General features: G+C 38.2%; 1 protein-coding gene across 4 annotated transcripts in view; it reads right to left on the reverse strand.

Annotated features, from left to right (window-relative positions):
* Aff2 (ALF transcription elongation factor 2) overlaps positions 1 to 22,815 on the reverse strand; it is a 521,318-nt gene that overhangs the window by 160,444 nt on the left and 338,059 nt on the right. For all 4 annotated transcript variants that reach the window (XM_050129237.1, XM_050129236.1, XM_050129235.1 and 1 more), the window contains exon 4: positions 17,362 to 17,406. In XM_050129237.1, the coding sequence (XP_049985194.1) occupies positions 17,362 to 17,406 (45 nt within the window). The remainder of the gene's footprint in view (positions 1 to 17,361; positions 17,407 to 22,815) is intronic.

The following is a 22,815-nucleotide window of genomic DNA, read 5'->3' on the forward strand; positions in this document are numbered from 1 at the left end:
CATTGCACACTCTTACAAGACAACACAGCCTAAGGATTCAGGGACATGAGGGTCTGAAATCCTGAAAGTCCCAAATCCACATGACTGGTTTATATGAAAGAGATCTTGACATTACACAAGAATGTTTCCCTTTTTAGTTAATGTGCTCCTTTTCTCCTGATAGAAAACAAGGTATGGTAGTGGACACACCTTACCATAAAAATAAATGATGTAGGCTCTATCCATGGACACTGACAATTCTACAAAGTGAAAAGGACAAGGGCTTCCAGGTACACAAGAGTGGTCACCCAAGGATTCAGCTTAGAAGGACAGGTGAATGAAGACCAAATCATTGCTAAATCCTCAGTCTGTTATCAGTTTCTAACTGGTCTGGGCAAAGCTGCCCATCCCTGATAGGAGAGAAAAAGTCAGAAGCATTAGCATATTATCTATCGGCCTCTTAGAGCTATTCACAGGAAATGAATGAAAAAAGTAGAGCAGGCTTGTGAGGTACAAAGGGCAAGGGCCAGTTAGTCATTGGGGGGTTCATGGGATGGCTGTGGTCTGTCCAGGCTTCCACTCCTCAGAATGTTTTATCCTCAGAATTCAGCCACACTACTTTGCACCTACTGTAGAAACAGGAACGCATGTTTTCCAGTGTATCTTTTTCCAGAAGTCAAGGGTTTGGGAGGATCACGACTATAGGAGAGATCATTTTACTCGGTGCCCATGAACTTGGCTGTTCCACATGAGATTTCTCATAGACAGTGGCAGGGCACACGAGAAGAGGTTCTAGCCTCTTTCTTCTCTGGTCATTCCCAGGATAGATATTGCATTTTCCAGAACAAGTGAACTTTATCTTTAAGATGTTTATGCATTATAAACAATTAGGAATGAACTCAAGTGTAGTGACATTTCAAATGTATTTTAACAAATAAAGCCTGCCTGAAGATCTGAGAGTAAAACAGTCCCACTGGTCAGGCTTACAGACCAGATCATGGTAACACACACCTTTAATCCCAGTAACCACAATGACACACATGTTTAATCCCAGAGCCACTCTGGTTGCCATAGAAATTGGGCAGTATCTGCTTTTAATGATGGTTGGGCACACCTTTAGTCACAGCCCTAGAGAGGAATATAAGATGGGGAAAGACAGCTCCCCGAAGCAGTTTTCTTCTGAGATTCCAGGAAGCAGGATCGCTATTTTCAGACTGAGTTCGAGGTAAGAGCCAGTGGCGGCTGTTTTGCTTTTCGGACCTTCAGGTTGAACCCCAATTTCTGACCTTGATATTTTATTATTCATGCTTCACTCAAGGGCCTTTATAACCCCATCATAAAAAATTAGCATACTGAGACCACTTAGGACACAGGCTCCTTCCAGGAAGTGTAGGAAGATGGTATTGGCATAGTCTATCTCGGCTACAGCAAAGCAAAGGTCACATACATATTTTGCAGAATAGAATAGAAATGTGGAAAGTATATTACTATGTCCCAGCCTAGAAAAAGCTACACAAATTTCTAAATAAGCAAGTTCAACTGAAAAGGAACATCTGCAGAGGTGTACCACAAGGTTCTTTCATTGGTAGTCCTCTGTGTGGTATACAATTTCCTCCCAGGGTGACATGTCATTGTCATCCTCAAGCAAAATCATTGAGGTGAACTACAGAGGACCCTGGCTCTTTGTTATTACAAAGAAATAAGCAGAACAAACAGCTCACAGTTAGATCTGTGGTAATGGTATGGCACAATTAACATTTTTGTAAAGAACCAGACAGAGTCATCTAAGATTCCATTTACCCTGTCTTCTTGCCCCATCTGCATGTGGTCCTGTGTGTGTGCAAGGGGGAGGATGCTAGAATATATCTCTCTTCAGTGATACAGCTGACCAAGAGTAGGCCATGATAGAGTTGGATAGCTTAATGATGCAGCTACTTTTGAGAAGTCAATGCTTCTGTAAGTATTCCTATAAACTCATTGGTTCAAAAGTCTAAACTAGAATGGAATACCTTCTTTGTTCTGTTGATGATTCTCTCAATAAGTAAATAATGTATCTTTGTCTCCCAAGGGAAAGTCACACAATATCCAGTTGACCAGTTTCTTAAAAACAAATGTCAAATAAAAATACCACCATGTTTTACACTTTAAAAAGTCATATCATTCAATTAATAATTTGCAAGAGCATGTAGAAATGCAATGTATTAGGACAAGAGTAATCAGATGTGGAGTGATCTTGAAACATTGGCCTGAAGCCCATAGGATGGTTTTTATTAAGAGTGAATGAACCAAGTGCAAAAGACTACCTAATTTTGGTATAATTGGTGGCATAGTCCCATAAAGATTTGTGTTGATCCCCTAATTTCAACTGGAAATGGTTTTGGAGTTGAAAGAACCCATCCTATCTTAGGTAACATTAATTACAATCCCCACAATGTAGAAGGTAATAATTCTGCTGGATGTGCTATGAAAACACAACCTTTTGAAATTAAATCACCCTAGACCTGCCATTTCAGCAGGAGCACAGGAATACTCTAGAGAAGGACAGTTAGAAGCTGTCAGAATAGTGTTGTCAGACAGGTGAAGGCTGTCAGAGGAAGAGATTCGGGATCTGCTTTATGGGCAAGTTTTATGAGGAGAACAGGAGACAGAAACTGATTAAGCAGTTTTAGGACGAGGACCTCAAAAGTGGGCAGTCTTACCTGTTGAAATAGGAGCGGTGGGGCTGTGTCCCCAGCACCCTGGCCGCCTGCTAGCTTATGCCCGAAATAACAACACACAAACTGTATTCATTTAAACACTGCTTGGCCCATTTCTATCTAGCCTCTTCTAGGCTAATTCTCGTGCCATTTCTTATAATGTGTGTAAGCACCCCAAGGTGCGCTTACTGGGAAGATTCTAGCCTACATCCATCCTGGGTCTGAGCTTGTGTCTCTGAGAGCAGAGCTATCTCGTGTCTACCCGGGGAGCTGAGCATGGCATCTCTGCTCCAGAGCAGAGCTGTCGAGTCTGAGTTCACTTCCTCTTCCTCCCAGCATCCTGTTCTGTTTACTCCTCCCACCTATGTTTTAACCTATCAGGGCAAGCAGTTTCTTTATTTAACCAATGACCTTCCTCCATCACTTACCTTGACCCCAAATTATGAATGCCTTTGGTTCTTTCTTGACCAGAAGCCAGTAATATCAGAAAATAACACTTATTTCTAATCTAGTTTCTTGATATGTTCTTTCTTCTTCTACACTACTTAAATGAGTAATCTTAATTCGTATCTATGCAGAACTTGATTGAAACTGAGTGTCATCTGAACCTCTAATAGGTGGCTTGACTGGACTGACTCATTCATATCCCCATATCTCACACCAGTTTTGACATAAGTCTCATAAAAGACACTAGCATAGCAGCTTGGTGGTTCTGCTACACCCGCCTCTCTCTCTTTTTCTTTTGAACTCATGTCTGTAATCTTATAATAAAACTCTTTTCTAAACTCATCCTCCTATTGCCCTTTAACTTCTTATTTAACTTCAAGAGACAGAGATGCCAGAAGCCTTGGTTGGCTCTGAGGGCCATTGATTTTTGTCAGACACTATCTCTCCAAGCGAAATACATACCTGAGCTGGGAGAGTTCCTGCCACACTCAGGACTCCCTGTCCTTCTGTTTCACTATGAGTAAAAGGTATTAGGGAACAATTTTGGTTTGGACTAAGAGAGAAATTCCAATCATGTGAGCCCTCCAACCTCTGACTTTTCTATCTTAGAAAGCAGTGAATGAATACTCAGTTGTTTAAGGTGGGATGTTCACTACTGAGAACAATGGAAAGGGGATTTCTAGGAAGGGGCAGGGGATAGAGCTGCACATTGTTCATCTCTGTATAGTCAACAATATGTAAAAGAAAACAGATATTTGAGTGTCTCTGTGTGTGATATAAATATAGACAATTGAATTGGCTGAGGAAATTCATCATTCTTCCAAAAATCAGTCTTGGGGAGGCTGCAGGAAGAGAGCCTGCTGTCTCAGAGTGAGGCAGCTTACATCTTAATTTGGCTGACTTGAAAAGTCCAACAACAGTGGAAGCAGAAAATTCCCTGGGTTTGCTCACTAACTATTCCTGCCAAGCCTTTCTAGTGGTCAGAACACTGTTCTGCACTTGACTGAAGAACATTCTTCTGTTTGTAATGCTTTTACAACAGCCTCTGGAGATTGGAGCCCTGATTCCTGTGCGTGCTAGCAACAAGGAAGTAGAAAATCAGCCTACTTCCAAATAATGACATAACAACAGCCCAATACCAAATACAATGCACTACACAAAAGAAGACTAATTCTTTTTAAAATAAATTTATGCTTTCACTAACTTGTTACTAAACCCCTGACAATAACTTCTTTAATATGTAATTTTGGCTTTATCCAAACTTTTCAGGGCTAGAAACTGTTTCAGGAAATCTGGAAAAACTATCCCTTGCTTTACAACTGTGAGTAGAAAATGTGTGGCTCATATAGGTTATTTTCATTCTGAAAGCCCCCAAACCAAGTTTATACAGGAAAAAAAAAAAAGACTAGTTCTAAGTTACAAGTGGGAAGCATGATCATCAATGCCACAGAATTATGTCATGTCCTCAATCAGACCACAAAGAATGTAATGACAGCTTTTATAACAAGGAGTAAAGAGTCCATACAACTTTTTGTTTGGTTTTGTCTTATATTTTGTTTCTCAAGGCAGGGTTTTTCTGTGTGGCCTGCGATGTCCTGGAGCTCACTCTATAGACCAGACAGGCTTCTGACTGAGAGATCTGCCTGCCTCTGCCTCCAGAGTGCTGGAATTGAAGGAGTGCACTACCACATCTGGCAGCATCTGTAACAAATTCTTTTGGGTCACTACTTTCCCACACATCCTATCCTCATACACTTCAGAGAAAGCTCCTCACAGAGAACAGTGAAAGAGAAGAAAACTACATAGTGAAAATCTGCTACAATCTGAGGGAGGCCATAGTTTATGGAGCAGACACATTTGTCATTCCTAACAGGTGCTGACCTTGTAAACTTCAGTCCTTATCAGAAAGCCTGTATAGATTAGATTGAACTGGTCGGAACAACAGACTCCCCATGTTGCTGAGAAAGGCCATTAGACTGTACAATGCTAAACTGTTTGGTGTCTGTGATAAAGGTAAGATTAACACAAATTCAAGGGGTAGAAATACAAGAACTTGCCTTAGGGAAACTAGTTTTACACAGATCAGGATCAAATAGAAGTCCAGTAACAGTTTCTGCTCAGTGGTCAGTAAAAACATCTGAGGATTCTGAGATTCTCCGGGTTTAGGTCCTACCTTTGAACCCGTCTTCTTAATTCTTAAGCCAAGTTTGACAATATAGTACTCCCACTCTTTTTTTATAACGCTATCCTGTATCTAGCTCTTCTGTTTCAAATTATTTTGTCATAAACTATACTTAAATGATTAACACTTAAAAGACTCAAACCACATCCCGAGTCTTTCATAATGTTATGACCATGCTTCTTTTTCGTTTACAGTTATTTTCTAGGTGGAATGCTGTTCTAAATCCCCCTAAAATGAGAAGCTTCTTTTAGAGTTGCTCTCCAGTTGCATCTTTCTGTGTAGGTCAGGCTAATCAACATAAAGGATGCCATAACTTCATTTTATTTTTTTCTCTAAGCAGTATATTTAATGATCTACATTTAATCTTGTTCATTCAAATATCATTTATTTAATGTATACATTCTACAAGGTTTCTAAGAGTTATCAGGATAGAGCAGGCCTAGGCATGGGATCTAGCTGTGCTAGTAGTAGTCAGAATATTAGGGAGCGGAATATATGTAAGATCATGAAAATTGGTAGTTATCATTCAAATTAGAGCACAAACAAACTTGTCAGTCTTTTTTTATTCCTAAAAGGACAGCATGAAATTTATTATCATATTCTATAAATTACCAAGGGGATTTGTTACTGTTCTATTGCTGGAGACTTGCATTGCGGAGATATAGCAACAGAACTGTTCTTTAGAAAGCCAGGTTGGACTGTGCATGGAAGGCACTAGTGAACAGCAACTGTAGGCCAAGGGGAGAATAAGGGTACTTTTTCTGTAAACCAGAGCCCAAGGCTTTGCCGGGTGTTATCATTCCATTACTAAAGGCTGCTTCAGCTTTTCAAACATGGGAACTTTCTTGTAGTTTACACTTATCACATCAAGAAAAATATAGTAATGAGGAGTTCATGACAACTGCTTTTAGAAGAAACGAAGGCTGGCTTGCTTGGGCGGATCAGGATCAGAAGTAATACCTATTTTCATGGAAAGAGACCTCCAGGTAATAATCTGGCTGTACTTTTGCCCTCTCATTATTTCTGGTCTCAATAGGAGATTCAAAAGGAATGCTATCAAACCCCTCACTGGAGATGTTCTAGCAGGCAAATGTATCGCTGGGCCTGAGGGATCTCCACTTACACAGAAACCTTTCTCAGGCCGAGGTTCAGGTTGTTGCTTGTAATCACTTTCTAACTCTTGTTGACAGCCAGTTGTCAGCCAGTGGTTTAATACTGGACAATAGCCACCTACATCTTTCCTGCCAGTTAAACCAGACATCAGCCCCACTCCTACCACAGCACCCTTGCCAGTAGCTCTTGCTTATGTAGTTTCCTCTGCTCTCCTGAAGGAAAACCATTATAAAAATATCTTAAAAAAATAAACTTGGTAAGAAATTTGCAAGTAACCCACAGAAACTATTATGTAGCGGAGAAAAATCAACATGGCTAGGCTCTGGGTTAATTCAACACATACGACAAATTGCAAAGCTTCAAAGTGTGTTATGAACCTTGTCTACAAATCAAACACATTCATTGTCTTAAAGATATGCAGGGCTACCGCGGAGGCAGATAGGTTCCTAGAGTGCTTGCCCTTCAGTCATGGGGATCTGAGTTTTTATCCTCAGTACCTACATAAAAAAGTCACTCATGGCAATGCCCCACTCTCCTTAACCCTGTAACTCTAGCGCTGAGGGGGCCAAGACATGAAAATCCTTGGGGCTGTCTGGCCAGACAGTCTAGCTAAATCAGTGAGATCTAGGTTCAGTGAGAATAAAACAAGGCTGAGAGAAAATGGCACTCCATGTTAAGTTCTGTTATTCACATGCATGTGCATAGACATGCATGCATGTGTACTTGCACATACATTTGCATTCACATGAATATTTATATACATATAGCATACATGATAATGATATTTATGGTGCTTATATATCTTTAATTAAGAAAGGTGTAAGGGGCAATTTTAACTACAGCTAAATCAAACTGATAATCCATAAATGGTTGAAATATGAAGTTCAAAGGTATATTTTGAAAATGTAAAGATTCAGAAGAGCAATAAAAAAAGTAAGCATAGCAATCCAGTAAGAGCATGCATGAGGACAGGGGCTAGTATTTACTGAATGATTCATTTATGTTGCTGTTGTAAATTTACTCCTGAATATGGTAGAGTAGTTGTTTATTTTTCCTCTTTGATTGATGAGATTATTTAGTATAGAAGACAAAGACATGCAGCTCGAGAACTTCCACAAAGGAGTGTTCAGGCCTAAATGGGCATCTGCAGCACACCCTTCTTCCCAAGTCTTGGCGACCATCACAGAAGAAAGAGAGGCAGAAAGATTATAAAAGCTACAAGTTAGGGAGTACTGTTGTGAAGCAGTGTTTTCTTGAGATGACAAAGAAGTTGCATTAATAACTTAAAAGACGTAAGAAAAAATGGTTCCTAAATGTCTTGTGATGCCAACAAATACTTCAGCTAGATTCTTTACAAATGTAAACAGTATAATTCATGTGAAAAGGTAAAGAAGACCAAATAGTTAAACCCTTTAAAATAAAGATGATGATTCAAGTTATTCTATTTTAAGACTTACTCTAAAGCTATACATATCAAGAAATTATGATACTGACATAGGTTTGAGACATGGACTAATGGGAAAATGTGTACTCATTTAACGTTTTTATAAAATGCAAAGCAAAAGAAATTCAATGAAAGAAGATAAAAAGTATTTGAGGTGTAGTTCGAAAGCATAGGAAAACTAATCTCATGCCACATACCAAAACTGATTCAAATGGATCAGTGACCTAAACAAAATTCTTATATGGAAACAAAAACTGTGGTGAACAAATATTATAACCTTGGGATTAATGAAAAAATAGACTTTACTTTGAAATCATATCCCATTAAAAAAAAACAAAAGATATAGTGGATATTATCAAAATCAAAAACATACGCTTAAAGGACTGCATCAAGGAATATTTTCAAATTACATATCTGACAAAAATATCATAATTCAGAAATATAACAAAAACTCAAGATCTAATCAAAAGGTAAAAAAACAAATAATTTTTAATTGACAGACATATTTGAATAGACATATTTAAAAAGCACATATGGAAAATAAGCTCACAAAATATGTTCAACATTATTTTTCATTTAAGAAATAATAATGACAACAATAATAAAAGAAAAAATAAAAAAAGAAATATAATTTATGACCACAATGATAAATCACTCCACATACATTAAAAACATTAAGCAAAAATATGAAATGTCAATTATTTGCAAACATGGTAAGGAACCCGACGATTGATTTGTGTACTGCTGTTGTAAACACAGAGTAGTACAGATACTCTCTCTCTTTCTGTGTGTGTGTATAACATACATGTCATTGATTACCATTTTTTATCTAACCTAGATATAAGGTACTCCAGAGTATCCTCATATAATTAACACTGCTGTGAAACTGCATTTTGTTAGACATGGTCCATCTAGTGCTGTTTTCCTGACTCTATCCTGTGGGAATCTTAGCTATCTTTTTTTAGTTTCTCTATTGTCTACTGAGTCAGGAACTAAGTCCCTAATAATCACATAAAACCAAAACCTTTAATCCCATATCCTTATGCACAATACATAATTGACATTGGATACTGACTACCTAGATTGTGATCTTGACTCTTTCTGCTTCTGGTTAACTACTGAATTTGCAAACTCCAAGTGTTTCAAATTTTATTATCTCTAATGGGAGGATTATTTTAGATTTGCTTTCAAACATTAGTTTGGTGATTCTATGGCTTATTATATGTGAATTTTTTATGATAGAACTAGATACCTGTAGTGGCATTTCAATTGTATTTTAATAAATAAAGACTCTCTGAAGATTTTTTTGGGGGCTTTGATTGATTTAATTTTTTTTTTTCTGATTTTGTTTGTTTTCTTTTTTTTTAAATTTATTTAATTATTAAAGATTTCTGTCTCTTCCCCGCCACCGCCTCCCATTTCCCTCCCCCTTCCCCAATCAAGTCCCCCTCCCTCGTCAACCCAAAGAGCAATCAGGGTTCCCTGCCCTGTAGGAAGTCCAAGGACCACCCTCCTCCATCCAGGTCTAGTAAGGTGAGCACCCAAACTGCCTAGGCTCCCACAAAATCAATAGGTGCAGTAGGATCAAAACCCATTGCCATTATTCTTGAGGTCTCAGTAGTCCTCATTGTCCTCTATGTTCAGCGAGACCGGTTTTAACCCAGGCTTTTTTCAGACCCAGGCCAGCTGGCCTTGGTGAGTTCCCGATAGAACATCCCCATTGTCTCATTGTGTGGGTGCACCCCTCGCAGTCCTGAGTTCCTTGCTCGTGCTCTTTCTCCTTCTGCTCCTGATTTGGACCTTGAGATTTCTGTCCGGTGCTCCAATGTGGGTCTCTGTCTCTGTCTCCTTTCATCGCCTGATGAAGGTTAATATTCAGGAGGATGCCTATATGTTTTTCTTTGGGTTCTCCTTCTTATTTAGCTTCTCTAGGATCACCAATTATAGGCTCAATGTCCTTTATTTATGGCTAGAAACCAAATATGAGTGAGTACATCCCATGTTCCTCTTTTTGGGTCTCTGCCTGAAGATTTGAGAGTAAAACAGTCCCACTCGTCAGCCTTATAGACCAGGTTATGGTAACACACACCTTTAATCTCATTAGCAATAATGATACATACCTTTAATCCCAATAGCCACACTAGTTGCCATAGAAACTGGGTGGTGCATGCCTTTAATGATGGTAGTACACACCTTTAATCTGAGCCCGTAGAGAGGATTATAAAATGGCAGGAAACAGCTTTCAACACACTGTCTCATTCTGAGATTCTGGGAGGCAGAATCGCCATTTCAGACTGAGGTTGAGCTAAGAGCCAGTGGCTGGCTGTTTTGCTTTTCGGATCTTTAGGTTGAACCCAAATTTCTGACCCTGAGTTTTTATTAATTTGCTTTTATTAATCATGCTTCATTTGGCACCCACTTTTTTGGGACCCAAATTTACAAAAGAGCCATTTGCCTGAGGCTTTCTAGCCACCAACCCAGGCAAGAGCTGGGATTGGAATTCCAACTCTGGGAATTGGAACCCAAACCTAGCACACCTGGTTTCAGGAGAAAAACCTCACTCCCAATATCCTTCTGCCACCCCCTAGTTTCCTGTAAAGATGGAAAATGCACAGAGAATCTGGACACTGTATGTTATTGTGTTGTCTTTAAATAGTTTGCTGCGTAAGGAACAATCACTGCTAATAGATATTTGATTATTAATGATGCTGGATTAACTCAACCTATATATTTTGAAAATTCTTTGACTTCAAAATTTAAGTCAAAAGGTATGTTACTTTGGAGAAGAGATTTTGCTTTTGTTTCCACAGGAAGTAAGAGGCTGTGGATTCATTCTGGATTAAGAAAAATAAGGTTTAATCAAAATGCCTTGGCATCAAAATTTAAGTCAAAAGATATGTTGCTTTAGAGAAGAAGGTTTGCTTTTCATTCTACAGGAAGCGAGAGGCTATGACTTCATTCTGGGTAAAGAATAAGTTTTGACCAAGGAAGGCCCCCTGAAAAGTCTCCAATGGGAATGAATGGCACAGATGATCCAAAGTTTCAGAGTACAGGTACCAAACAACAAACAAAAACTAAAAACCGACTAAAGTAAATGTTTGGTATTACTGTGCTTGTATTTTGAATTTTAACAAGCATATTTCCAAATCCTATGTCAAATAATAGTTAAGTGACTGGATAAAAGTCCCAATTATACTGGCAAAGCCAGGACCAAGATGTTAGTTCTCAAGCAAAAGTCAAAAGCTATTTCTTCTTTAAGATATACCTAGAACTCTCTTTGCCAAACCAATGCATTGTTTTGTTACCCTTTTCTGTATACCCAAGATACAGAAAGCAGGTGTAAATTTTACACATGTTTCAAATTCACCTGCTTTCATCCAATTCAATGGAAAATAATGAATCACCATTTTCACAAAAAGGAACAGGTTGACAGAAAACAGACATACTTTTATAGCTCACCTAAAATATATAGGACTCATATATTTACTAACCATTTTAGAGGGACCACTCTTGCTCCCTCCCTGGATAGCTAAATGCTCCGTTGCTAAGTAACTGGTATTTGACATCATCTCTTTCCTGACATCACCCCATGTGTGACAGGTCCTCATGATTCACTGAGCCAGTCACCTCGTTACTCACATTGCTCACTTTCCCAATGATGTCTGTAAAATAATTTAAAATTCACCTCATATGCTAGCCGTAACCCCTCAGATTGCACATGAAAATATTTAAACTGCTTGACAGGCTGCGAGTGCATTTGGAAGCACATTGGATGGCTTACCTTCATTGTTCACATAATAGTTTTTCTAATTAAATTTAGCTTCCTTTTTTCTGGGTTGGTTTGTGCTTGAGAAAAGAGGAAATGATTACTGGGTAGCAAATAATGGGCAATATCTCTTATGGGCTAATTTGGTTCTATGAATAGCTCGCCTCACATGTGCATGGTTCTTATTAATTCCATTAGTGGTTTGAATTAGATTCAGAAAGGTAGTACTCCATATAATTTACTCAGTCAAGGGCATTTTCACCTGCTGACAAATTTACATATTTCACAGTGTTATTAGGTAAGAGCTAGTCATCAGATTAGGTGAGGGTACAATCATTAGTTAGTTCATTTATTTGACTCTATCAATGTTAACATTAATTATAGTCTAAATTATATTTAGTAATTGTTGACTTCCTTGGATGGACTATTATATCAGCATTTCAAAGAAACTATAATTTTAAAAGCCCATACCAGAATGGGATAGATGCTTTTACAGACAGTCCAGAAGGATTAATATTTAAGACAATTATATAGAAAATCTCCTACATGAGCTCAGTTTGAACACTATTTACACATTCATTTGACAGGATATAAAATCAATTGCCTAAACATTGGTTAAATCTGTAAGAGAAATTTTACTGAAAGGTCCTTGATTATGCTGTATAATTATGATAATATAATCAAATTTTCTTTCAGGCATAATTGTCTGACCAATTTTGTTCTCTGATCCATTTTATCTTCTTCTTCGTATAGACTTTTTCATTAACCCCGTTAAAGGTTAAGAATAACAAGTACTGTATATAGCTGTCCTATAATTATTTGGTAAGTTTGTTCCATGGTAAAACTGTAAACAAAAATATAAAACTAATGAGTATTCTGTAGAGACACAAATCAGTTGTAATGAAAAAGTGCTGCCCATATAAGTGTTTACCAACCTGATCCATGTAGCAGGGGAAATTGTAAGAAAGTACAGTTTATCAAATACATTTTCTAAATCCTAGATAGCAAATTCAGCATTTCTCATAAACAATGAATTACCCTTACAGATGTTTGCTTATGAAATTATCATCTACAGAAGGTACTTTGCTAGGAAACACAATCTGTTCATCATCAAATCTAAGAGACACATGCTATCTGCATTTTTGACTCTAGAAAGGATTTAATTGATAGTTTGTTGACATTTTATGTAAATTCTTGCTAGAAACAAATAAATCATATTGTTGCAGAGCAAATAATCACTGAACATTCATCCTTAGCTAGTAGCATTTAGAGCATTCTACTCTCATTGGCTTAATGCTCCCAGAAATAATGACTCTATGATGCATAAAATCCCATAGAGCTCAGAAAAGAGGCTGCTTGTGTTGCCCATATTATTACTTACAAGCTGTCTAGGAATCCCTGCATAATAGATGAATTGTAACTGTGAAATACCATCACTGGGGTAGAGTTATTGTTATATTTTATTTCTGTTTGCGTTAGAGAGTAGCTTGACTCTAAAGAGCAAATGGTACACTGATAGAAACAAGTGTATAGGCTAGGATGCACTACACAAATGGTTGCCTTAAAGTTTCTGATTTGTGAAATTTATACTAAGCAATAATATTCTTGTGAAGTACGAAATCCACTTAAATAATGTAGCTTGCTTTGTAGGATTAAATCAGTTTTATGATGTTCTGTATCTGGGTGAATTCTAGTGTGTTTGAAGAAAAATTTAAATATGTTGGCATAATTTAATTTATACAAATTAAGGAAATAACAGCAGGAAAAATACATAATTCACTGGGGACATTATAATATTAACCATAAGGTGAACTGGAGCCTATTAAATAAAGACAAATTGAGGTAAGGCAAATGCACAAGAAGTCAGGATGGTTATTGAGAACTGGAGAACTGTGACTTAGGGCAATGGCTTCCCTTCTCAGAGTCTGACTCTTCTCAGTTATGTAAAATATGATAAACAGTGCAACCTCTGAAAGGTTTTCTGAAGATTCAATAAATGCATGTAAGTGCTGTCCAGATATTAATGTTATTACTTCTTCTATCACTGGTAGTATATTTTCTACTGCTCTCTTTATTATTAGTTGAAATGAGACTTGTAATATTCAAGAATGGCAAGAAAGAACTGTTGTTGAGACTTGCTTGCTCAAACTATGTTGTTATCAATGTTCTTTAAAAGTGTAAAGAATGTCAGTCACTGTCTGAAGCAAATTTTCTGATAATTTTTAAGAGATTATCAATGAAAGCTGGTAGCAGTGCAGTTGACAGTTAAGCACTATGCCAAGGTCACTAGATTTAGACAACAAAGAAGACTATGTTTTATTCTACTTCTGCCTCATGTAAGCTCTAAACTTGGCTGCAGGTCATTTAACCTTGAGGACTTTGATTTGCTGGAATTATGAAGGACTACCTTATTTTCTCAATAAACATAATAAGGTTGAAGTGATTTGAACTGTAGTCACCTACCACAGGAAAGTAAGTTACCTATAAGGTCCAGCTAGCCTGTTGTAATGTGACTGTGCCTGCAAGGGCATGAAGTCAAGAAGGAAAGTGCTAGAAGGTTAGGCAGCTAGGAGTGCAAAGAAAGGGAAGTTGAAATACTGTTCTGAAGGGAAGATGAGTCCATTTTCAGAGAAACGGTGAGAAGGGCTTTCAGTGAAAGTGAGTTGGTTTGAACTTAAATAGTATTTTGAAAAACGGGGTCAAAATAGAAAATAGGAGGCAAAAGTATTTCTGTTTACTGGGAGGCCAAAGGGCTGCATGAGGTAGACAGATGGTGTCACAACTGGCTCATCCAAAAATCTGTTCCAATGTTTTCATATATGGTAGGGAAATAGGATTAGAGAGGACAGAAAGTTAGGAAAAGCATAATAACTAAAATATACATATTAAAATAGCTTTCTCAGAGATTACTGTCATGAAACCCAACATGATATAAATATGGGAAAGAACTTGATAGAGGGAGTGGTTGACAGGGATGGAAGGGAGATAAGAGACTGTGGGTGAGAAGAATAATCAGAGTGCATTATATACAATATATAACAAATTGTCAAAGAACAAATATAATTAATAAAAAATTCCTTCTCTGGGATATGGGTAGAAAGGGGCTTTAGATAAACAGACTGAAGGAAAGCAATGTCAAGAGCAACTAGGATCCAGTTCTTCCTCCTCAGGGGGCTAGAGTCAGATCTTTTGGCTACACAGTCACTTTACCTAGGAGAGATGAGTCTGCTTTTCAATCAATTTAGTTTGAAAAGCACAGAAGGGTTCAGGAGGAGAACTGAGCAAAGGAAAAGTTACTTTGCCTGTGTTTGAAAAGCACAGAGGGGTTCAGGGGAGGAATTTAGAAATAAAGAAAAATATTTCCCCTAAGAAGGAGGCAGATGGGGAGTAAAATGGCAAATAGATTTATCGTAGAATAACCTTGAGATAACAAAGGTCCTGAAACCAGCAGCATGTATGTGTGATTAAAACGAAACAAAATCCCACAGCATGCTCTGCTGTGGCATGCAATGTGGTCTATAAAAATTAAGAATTAGTCATAAAAACTGGGGAATAAACTTTGGAAAGTTAACTCTTGTCTTCCATTAACCCGTCTTCCATTAGAGGAAGTGTTCATTTATAACACTGCTGAAGAAAATGAACAAATTGCAGGCCTGTAAAATCAATGCCCCTCCCTCTCAGAAAAAGCAAACCAAACAACCAAAACAGAAACCAAAGCACCATTTTTTTTCTAGATTTTCTTCCAAGCAAAACAGAAGGACTTTCGTTACTTTTTCCAATGCTGCTATCATCTATCAACTTATAAAGGCAGCCTGCCTTTCCTTCCATGCTTAAGTGAAAATATGCTGTTTCTCTCAGTGCTCAGACTCTGACAGGTGTTCTAGTTAATTCCCTCACTGTCACTGTGGGAAACACTTAAGCGCCAGGCTGGTCTTCCCCAAAGGAGAGAATTCAACTGTGACAGGTAAGGTGGTGACTCTTAGATAGATCTGGCATTCTGGGTATAAAGAAAAAGACCTGACTGACTGATGGACTTCATTTATGCTTGCTCCCACCCCCTCGGGGGAGCAAGAGACATCCGAGGTTAGTATGTCTACTGAGTAAGTCATTTCTTTCATTGTTGCCTTTCTTTAAGGAAGGTGGCTGAAAGCATGGAAGGGTTGAATGTAATTTCTTGTATCTACTCAATGGGGCAGAGCAAATAGCCAAGCTCCCAGAGTGTATCATACTTGTAGATTTCACTATGACTGCCATGCCTTCTTTCAAGCCCCGGGGGCCCAAGGACAAATAATGAACAAATTGTTAGGTTCTTATCTTACAAAAGTGGCTGCTCTATCTTTAGTCTACACACTATCATCTCTAATTAGACGGGCAAGACCAGTGTGTTTGATGCTCAAAAGCAAGGTCTTTGGGCTGAAGCACTTTCAGAGACAGTCATAGGAGGGGAAAGTATTTAGCAAGCCACCTTGACTGTTGGGAGCTTATTGTTCTTCACTATTCCTAAATAGCATGCTAGCAAGGATGAGTTTAAACACTAAGATGCAGAGAAATATCTTATGCAGGAACCTGTGCTAACGAGAGTCATACTTACAATCTTACGTGAGGGAAAAGGGTTACTAAGTTTTCACTGACACAGACTTTGTCCTCTTTTCTAGGCAGAAAGCCTGAATGGTTTCTACATGCCCACACTGGTCACCAATTAATATAATAATGAATATTCATATACTACTGAACAGTTTATGGGAGAAATATGGTTTTATAATCTTTGACAGACAAAGAAGGGAGATTCAGAAAGATGAAGTTATCTGCCCAAAGTCACAAAGTCACAAAAGTGACAAATGGTCAATCCAGTGCAGGAACTTGGTCCTACTAATCATCTTCTTGAAATACTATATTAACATATTGGCAAACAACAGAGATAATAGGTAGATACATTGTCTTACTTTTTTTTTTTTTAAACTGGTATGTTGACTTCCACGACGGTTACTGCCACACATTTCCACTTTCTTCTTCCCACTGTCATAAGCAGGAGTGCCTTCCCATAAATCCCATGACTTGTCAGTCTCCCCTTCCTCTCTCCCCAGCACACCACCTGAAGTCTCCAGAACCATATTGCATTGACAGTTTGTTTCTTCAAAGCTCTATGATGAGCTATCAAGAGTCAGCAGGCAGAAAGGTGAGGACTGAGGTTTGCTGCTTGAATAGGGAAAGTTTCCTAAAGAAGGTGAGAGGCATTTCTCTCTAGGACTCAAAATTATTCCCCAGACAAGTGACAAAATTGCCACCATTTTAATGACATTAGAGTGCAATTGATGGAAAGTATGAAATGAGGCAGGCGATAGAAGCAGCAGAGCATGGATGTTGAATGCAAGCATTCCTCATTATCATACTTCGAGGACTTAAACAAATACATTGCTTTCTTACCACCAATGGGAGTGAGAGTTATCTCTGACTCTTTTGCCTGCTCTTGGAATTCTTTCCTCCTGCTGGGTTGTCATGTGCAGCACTGATATGATGGGTTTGGTTCAGTCTTACTGTATCTTATTAGGGAATGTTCAGTGGGAGGTCTACTCTTTTCTGAAGGGAAAAGGAGCGAAAAGTGGGTCTGGGTGAGAGAGGAGGATGGACTGGGAGGAGAGGAAAGAGGGGAAACTGCAGTCAGGATGTAATGAATAAGAGAAGAATAAAAGTTTGTTTTTTAAAAAAATACACAGAAATAAAAGTTCAAACTTACCCGCAGGATTTCCTCAACACAGCTTGGATCACTGGGAAGGCTTACCTAAAATAAACAAAATGCAGTAAACATAAGTAAGTTTCACTCAGCGAAGCTCTCCATATAGCAGTGTTCATTGTAGGATAAGTCATAAAGGACAAGGGAAAAAGCTAGAAACATTATTTTCCATATTAAATATAAAGCGGCAAGGTCTGCAAATGGCTAATTAGGCTTTGCATTAATGAAACAGTGAAATCAAGTACAAGGTGTGGAAAGAAAGTAACTACTGATGTGCTATAGGACACTGAGCTGTTTTCATCCCCTTTAGGCTTATCCAAATAGTGAACTTGACCTTGAGATCCTTCAGTCTCTCAACATTTGAACATAGTTTAGCATATTATTACATTTAAAGAAGAGAGCTATATAAAAAGACTTCTCTGATTAAATTGAATTCCCCTTCAACTCGGGCAGTCAAATCTGATACCTATACTTTTTTCATGCAAAAAAAAAATGAACTGAATTCCTGTGAGTACTGCACATTTGCCTTGACATTTAGAGGGAATCTCAGGCATATAGTAAGGGAATGCCAGGAACCATCTTTTCTTCTCTCTCTTTCTGTGACACTTGCTTGAGCAATCAAAATCCCACCTGAACATAAACATACTGAGGATATGCTGTATGTCAAGCAGATAACATTTTTCTCCCAGGGCTTAGCAAGCAGTAAATGCAATGATCCAAATTTCAAAGTAAGATTGCAGCTCCACTGTGGTGCATGATGGGCGACTTGGGAGTAGAACTATTACCTGGTGACTTGTCTACCTACCAATTGGCATGTTACTTGTGCAGCCTGAGCAACTCCTAAACATTTCCATTTTCTGCCCTTCAAACCTTCACCTTCTCTGGGATAAAAACCCCATCACTGGTGTTCTGGGAAGGAAAACAGTGGTTATCTCTCATTAACTGCTGCAATAGCTTAGCAGCAGAAGGCAACCTTGGAGCCAAGAGGCACCACAAAGTCACACCATGCAACAGAGCTCAAGTAGGAGGTATATTGGGGGGAGGTGCAGAGGTAGGCTCCTAGTGAGAGCAGAAGGAAAGGGAAGAGGTGGGGCGAGAAGGGATTGCCTTTTATAAGGGGATATAAACACATGCACATAAGGAGAGCACTCTACTTAGTGGCTGTAGTAGCTCCACTGTCAAGTCTTGGCTGATGCAGATGACTTGCCCTGCTAGATCCTGGAGAGCAGGCCTGTGTAAGTATTTGAATGTTAAGGACTGCTTTGAGGGATGACAGGAAAATTTCTGCAGTGTGAACACTACTACAATATCTGTGAACTCCAGACCTGTCGCAAGACTGGTTCATCATTATGCTCAGATTGCAGATAAAGTTAAAGAATATTTGAGAAAATCTAAAGTGGACTATGGCACAGATTTCCTCAACCTTAAAAAATGTACAGGATTTCACATAAATATCCAAGTATTATAAAATTCATTATTGAGCATCCATTGATTTCCATCTGAATTTACTGAATTTCTTCTACATGTAAGGGTCCCTGGTCTAGGAAGCATAAAATCCCAAGTAAGGGAGACAGGACTTAAGATGGTCTCCACACATATTTCCAGGTTACACTTGTTATTCTAGTATAATTATTAACTGTTTTCACTTTCATATTAAAAAAATGTTCCATTTTGGATGAGAAGTTATATAGACATCCTTCCTAATGTAATAATACTTGAATATGTGGCATAAGAGACAATACAAATCAAGACAAAAATTGGCTATGCACACATTATAAAGAAACATAAATTATAACTTTCAAATAGGGACTCACCAGTAGATTGGCCTAACACAGTTAATTCATTCTTTAATCTATTCAAGAAATATGTTTTTGCAGGCTAAAGTATTCTTCATCAGGCCAGTGGGAAGCAGAAATGCAATAGTAAGCAAAAGAAGGCACAGTGTTCTTCCTCACTGAGCTGGCATGCTTGATAGGATGGTGAAGAAGAAGATATTCAATATGCAACTATGACTCTGGGCTATAATATGCTATAAAGGAAACCGGTCCATGCATACTGTCTCTAAAACATAAAAGGCTCTATGTACAAGTATGTATAGGAAATTATCCAATCCACATTCCCTTCCTGTAGTTCCATGTTGTAAACTTAAGGTTGTGAGAAATATGCCTACAGGTTTGGAGTCAACATGATCCCTAATTGCTTGATCTTTCCATGTGGATCTTTATTTTAGAATTAAAATGTTTTAATTTTGTTTGTTTTATGTGTATGAGTGTTTTACTTGTATTTATGTATGTGCACCACATGTGCCTGGAGGAAATGGAAGAAGGTGCTTAATCCCTTAGAACTGGAATCACTGATGGGTGTGAACAAGCTTGTGGGTACTGGGAATTGAACTCTGACCCTCTGCGAAAGCGAGAAGTGCTCTTAACAACTGAGCCATATCTCTAGCCACTACTTTAGATTTTGATTTTTAAATTGACAACTACTGATAATGCACAGAATATGTATTTCCTGGTCTAACATAATATTACACAACACAACTTACAATTTTCTTTACTGATAATTCTTAGTATCAGACAACATCCCTACTAATTGCTCAGTGATCCAGCAATTGTGTTTTCAAAATGATTCTTAAACTTCCAATAAATACCTTTCCTAAACATGAATATTCAAAGGATTGTAATGAAGACTTAAATTGTCATTGTTCCACAGTATCAGTATGGGCTCTGTAGATTAAATATGTATGGGCAAATCCCCCCATACCTTTGCTCATTTTTAACAACAAATATATCAATATAAATTTTGAAGCTAAAGAGGATGAAAACAACAATATTCACACACAGAAAGAGGACTCTCCTATGAGTCAAAAGCTTTGGGTAGAAATATTGGCCCTAGCTCACAGAAGTCAGATTTAGTAACTACCTATCAAAGTTTCAGCATTTATAACCATAAAATATAATTTAATGTAAAATATAAATAACAGTGACTGATCTTTTCTAGTCTCACAGGGTTCCTGTTTATAGCAAATGAAATAAGAGAGGTTGAGTGTGCTTTGTAGTTGCAAAACTATACAGACTAAGTCAAACCTTTCTCCTGCGATTCCTCATACTTCTATTATTAAAAGTGTAGCTAAGAGCTGCCTTTCATCAACTGCAAATATCATCCCTCCACTTAGAATTACAGATACTCACTTTTTTATGGAAGGAAATTCTGACAAGAAAAAGAGATGTAGGCACTGGGACTTTGCAGCAAATCAGATAATGACAATCAGAGTCAGATTTGAGAACTCTACAGATAAATCTATATGGACCTATTCCCAGTGTTTAGATATGTTCCTTTCCTCAAGAAAATACTGGAATCCAGTATTTTTGTGAAGTCACTACTCCTGCAAATTTATCTAGCTCAGCCCCACAACTGGTTTTTCTCCAGACAATTTAAATGTACCTGGGAGGACTTCCTAACCAGAAAAAGACTTCCTGTGTGTCTGGAACAGTGTTGGGCATGGGGGCTTGCAAAGACAAATGCTGTGAGACCTGGTCTGTCTCTCAGAGTTAAATGTCTAGACAGGACAGGAAAACAAACAATTAGAGACCCACTGGGACATACATGGTAAGGTAGTCTTGACAACAGTAATAGGATCTCATTCATTCATCATATGTCCCATTTCCTTCTTTAGACAACAAATCCTGATTGAGCTCACACTGTGCTCAGGATGGTGCCAAGGAGAGCAATTTAAAGACAAAAGACAGTATCACTCTTGCCTTGAAGACTCCATGCAAATAAAGGAAAAGGGAAATTGTCTATTTACAGGGTAATAGGAAATAGAAAACTGGGAGTCTCATTAAAGTGCCACGGAAAGAGTACCTATTAGGTTTACTGAGGGAACCATATCCAATGGAAGCTCCTAGCCCTTAAAGTCCTTACTGTATTCTTCACACCATATGGGAGTAAGAGGTCAGACATAGGACATTTCTCAATAGTGCTGGGGCCACCTGAGGCTACTTTATTCTCCAAGCCCCCAACAGTGCAGTGACTTACTGGGGCCACAGTGCACACTGGAAGAAAGCTGCACTAAGATAAGACCAAAGCTGGATTTTGTCTTCTTGAACACTCTGTGTCTCAGGCAAACCACCCATACCTCTCCTAGGGATTCCAGAGGAGCCACTCACACAGGTGTGAAAGAAAGTGACAGAAGTAGTGGTGGTACTAGGATCAGAACTGCCACACTGTTAGTTAGTTCCAGAACCACCTTCTCTTCCTTTTGAATCCACTCTTGAGTATTCGGATAGTCCACAAATCACAAGTTATCCACTCAGATCCTTTCTAATCCTCCTCCACTACCTCCTCCTAGAGCAGAAAGCCAGTGGCACAAGGAAGAAACACAGGAGAGGCTATGCTCTCATTCCTGGCTAGAGATGACCCTATTGTGCTGGGCAAGGATGTTGTCCTCTGAGAGCCAGGGAAGAGAGTCATATGTCATCAAGCAGGTGGTGAGTAGCTGGAGAATTCTCACAAGTGCCTACCCTCTGTGAATCTAACACTGCAGGCAGTCACCCCAAGAAACCACAAAGAGACCACACACAGATCATCTGCCTAGTGATAAATGGATATCTTGTGAAATAATCAGGGTACCTTTAAATCATCAAATTTTCAATTAACCATAACAACAATAAGTGAATTGCATAGGATGTTTTAATAATTTTGAAATTAATCAGTTTGGAGCATCATTCTTGGTGATTAGGAGAATACAAGATATCAAAAATAGCCAGATTGTGGCATTGGGAAATATAAGAAGCAACTAGAACCCAAAGAAAACATGGAGATTAATGTAAAACATTAGCACACCAGTGATCATTGCATGCTCAACTCATAGGAGTTTAACGTGTGCCTCTAAGTGCATTATTGCTAAGAAATTGGGAGGGAAGAATAGTCATTTTTTTTGCCTAAATCATCCCAAAATTGTAACATAATACATGGGAATCAAAACCTACAACTCTGGGAATACTCTACCTTGACAAAGTTTTCTCAAAATAAAGTATAAAAAATGTAAGTTTAATTATAAATTAAATAACGGGCTCAGTTAAATAATATTCACAATTGACACTGATGGCAGCTTTAAAACTAATTCCATTTGTATTTTCATTACCAGATTACCAAATTTATGCTCATGATTAAATTATGGGATACAGAGGTCACTGACATAGTATTACCAATAAAATGAAAATGCAGGATATAATAGTCTAAGAAATGAGCCTTGGTCTTTTAAAATTGTTAATCTTCATCATTGGTCATTTATAAAAACAGGTAGTAGCAGCCTCTTGTTTCTCATTTGAGTTTTCAGATCCTTTGATTTCCCCATCCAGGGGTCCCAGTTTTCCAAAATGAATTTGGAAAAGTATAAGCTGAGTTCACAGTAGGATCTGCCACTGTCCCTTTTTTTCTTGCCTCATCTTCACC

The sequence above is a fragment of the Alexandromys fortis genome, unplaced genomic scaffold, assembly GCF_014885135.2.
Source record: "Alexandromys fortis isolate MF-2015 unplaced genomic scaffold, M_Fortis_MF-2015_v1.1 scaffold_275, whole genome shotgun sequence".
Classification (NCBI taxonomy): domain Eukaryota; kingdom Metazoa; phylum Chordata; class Mammalia; order Rodentia; family Cricetidae; genus Alexandromys; species Alexandromys fortis.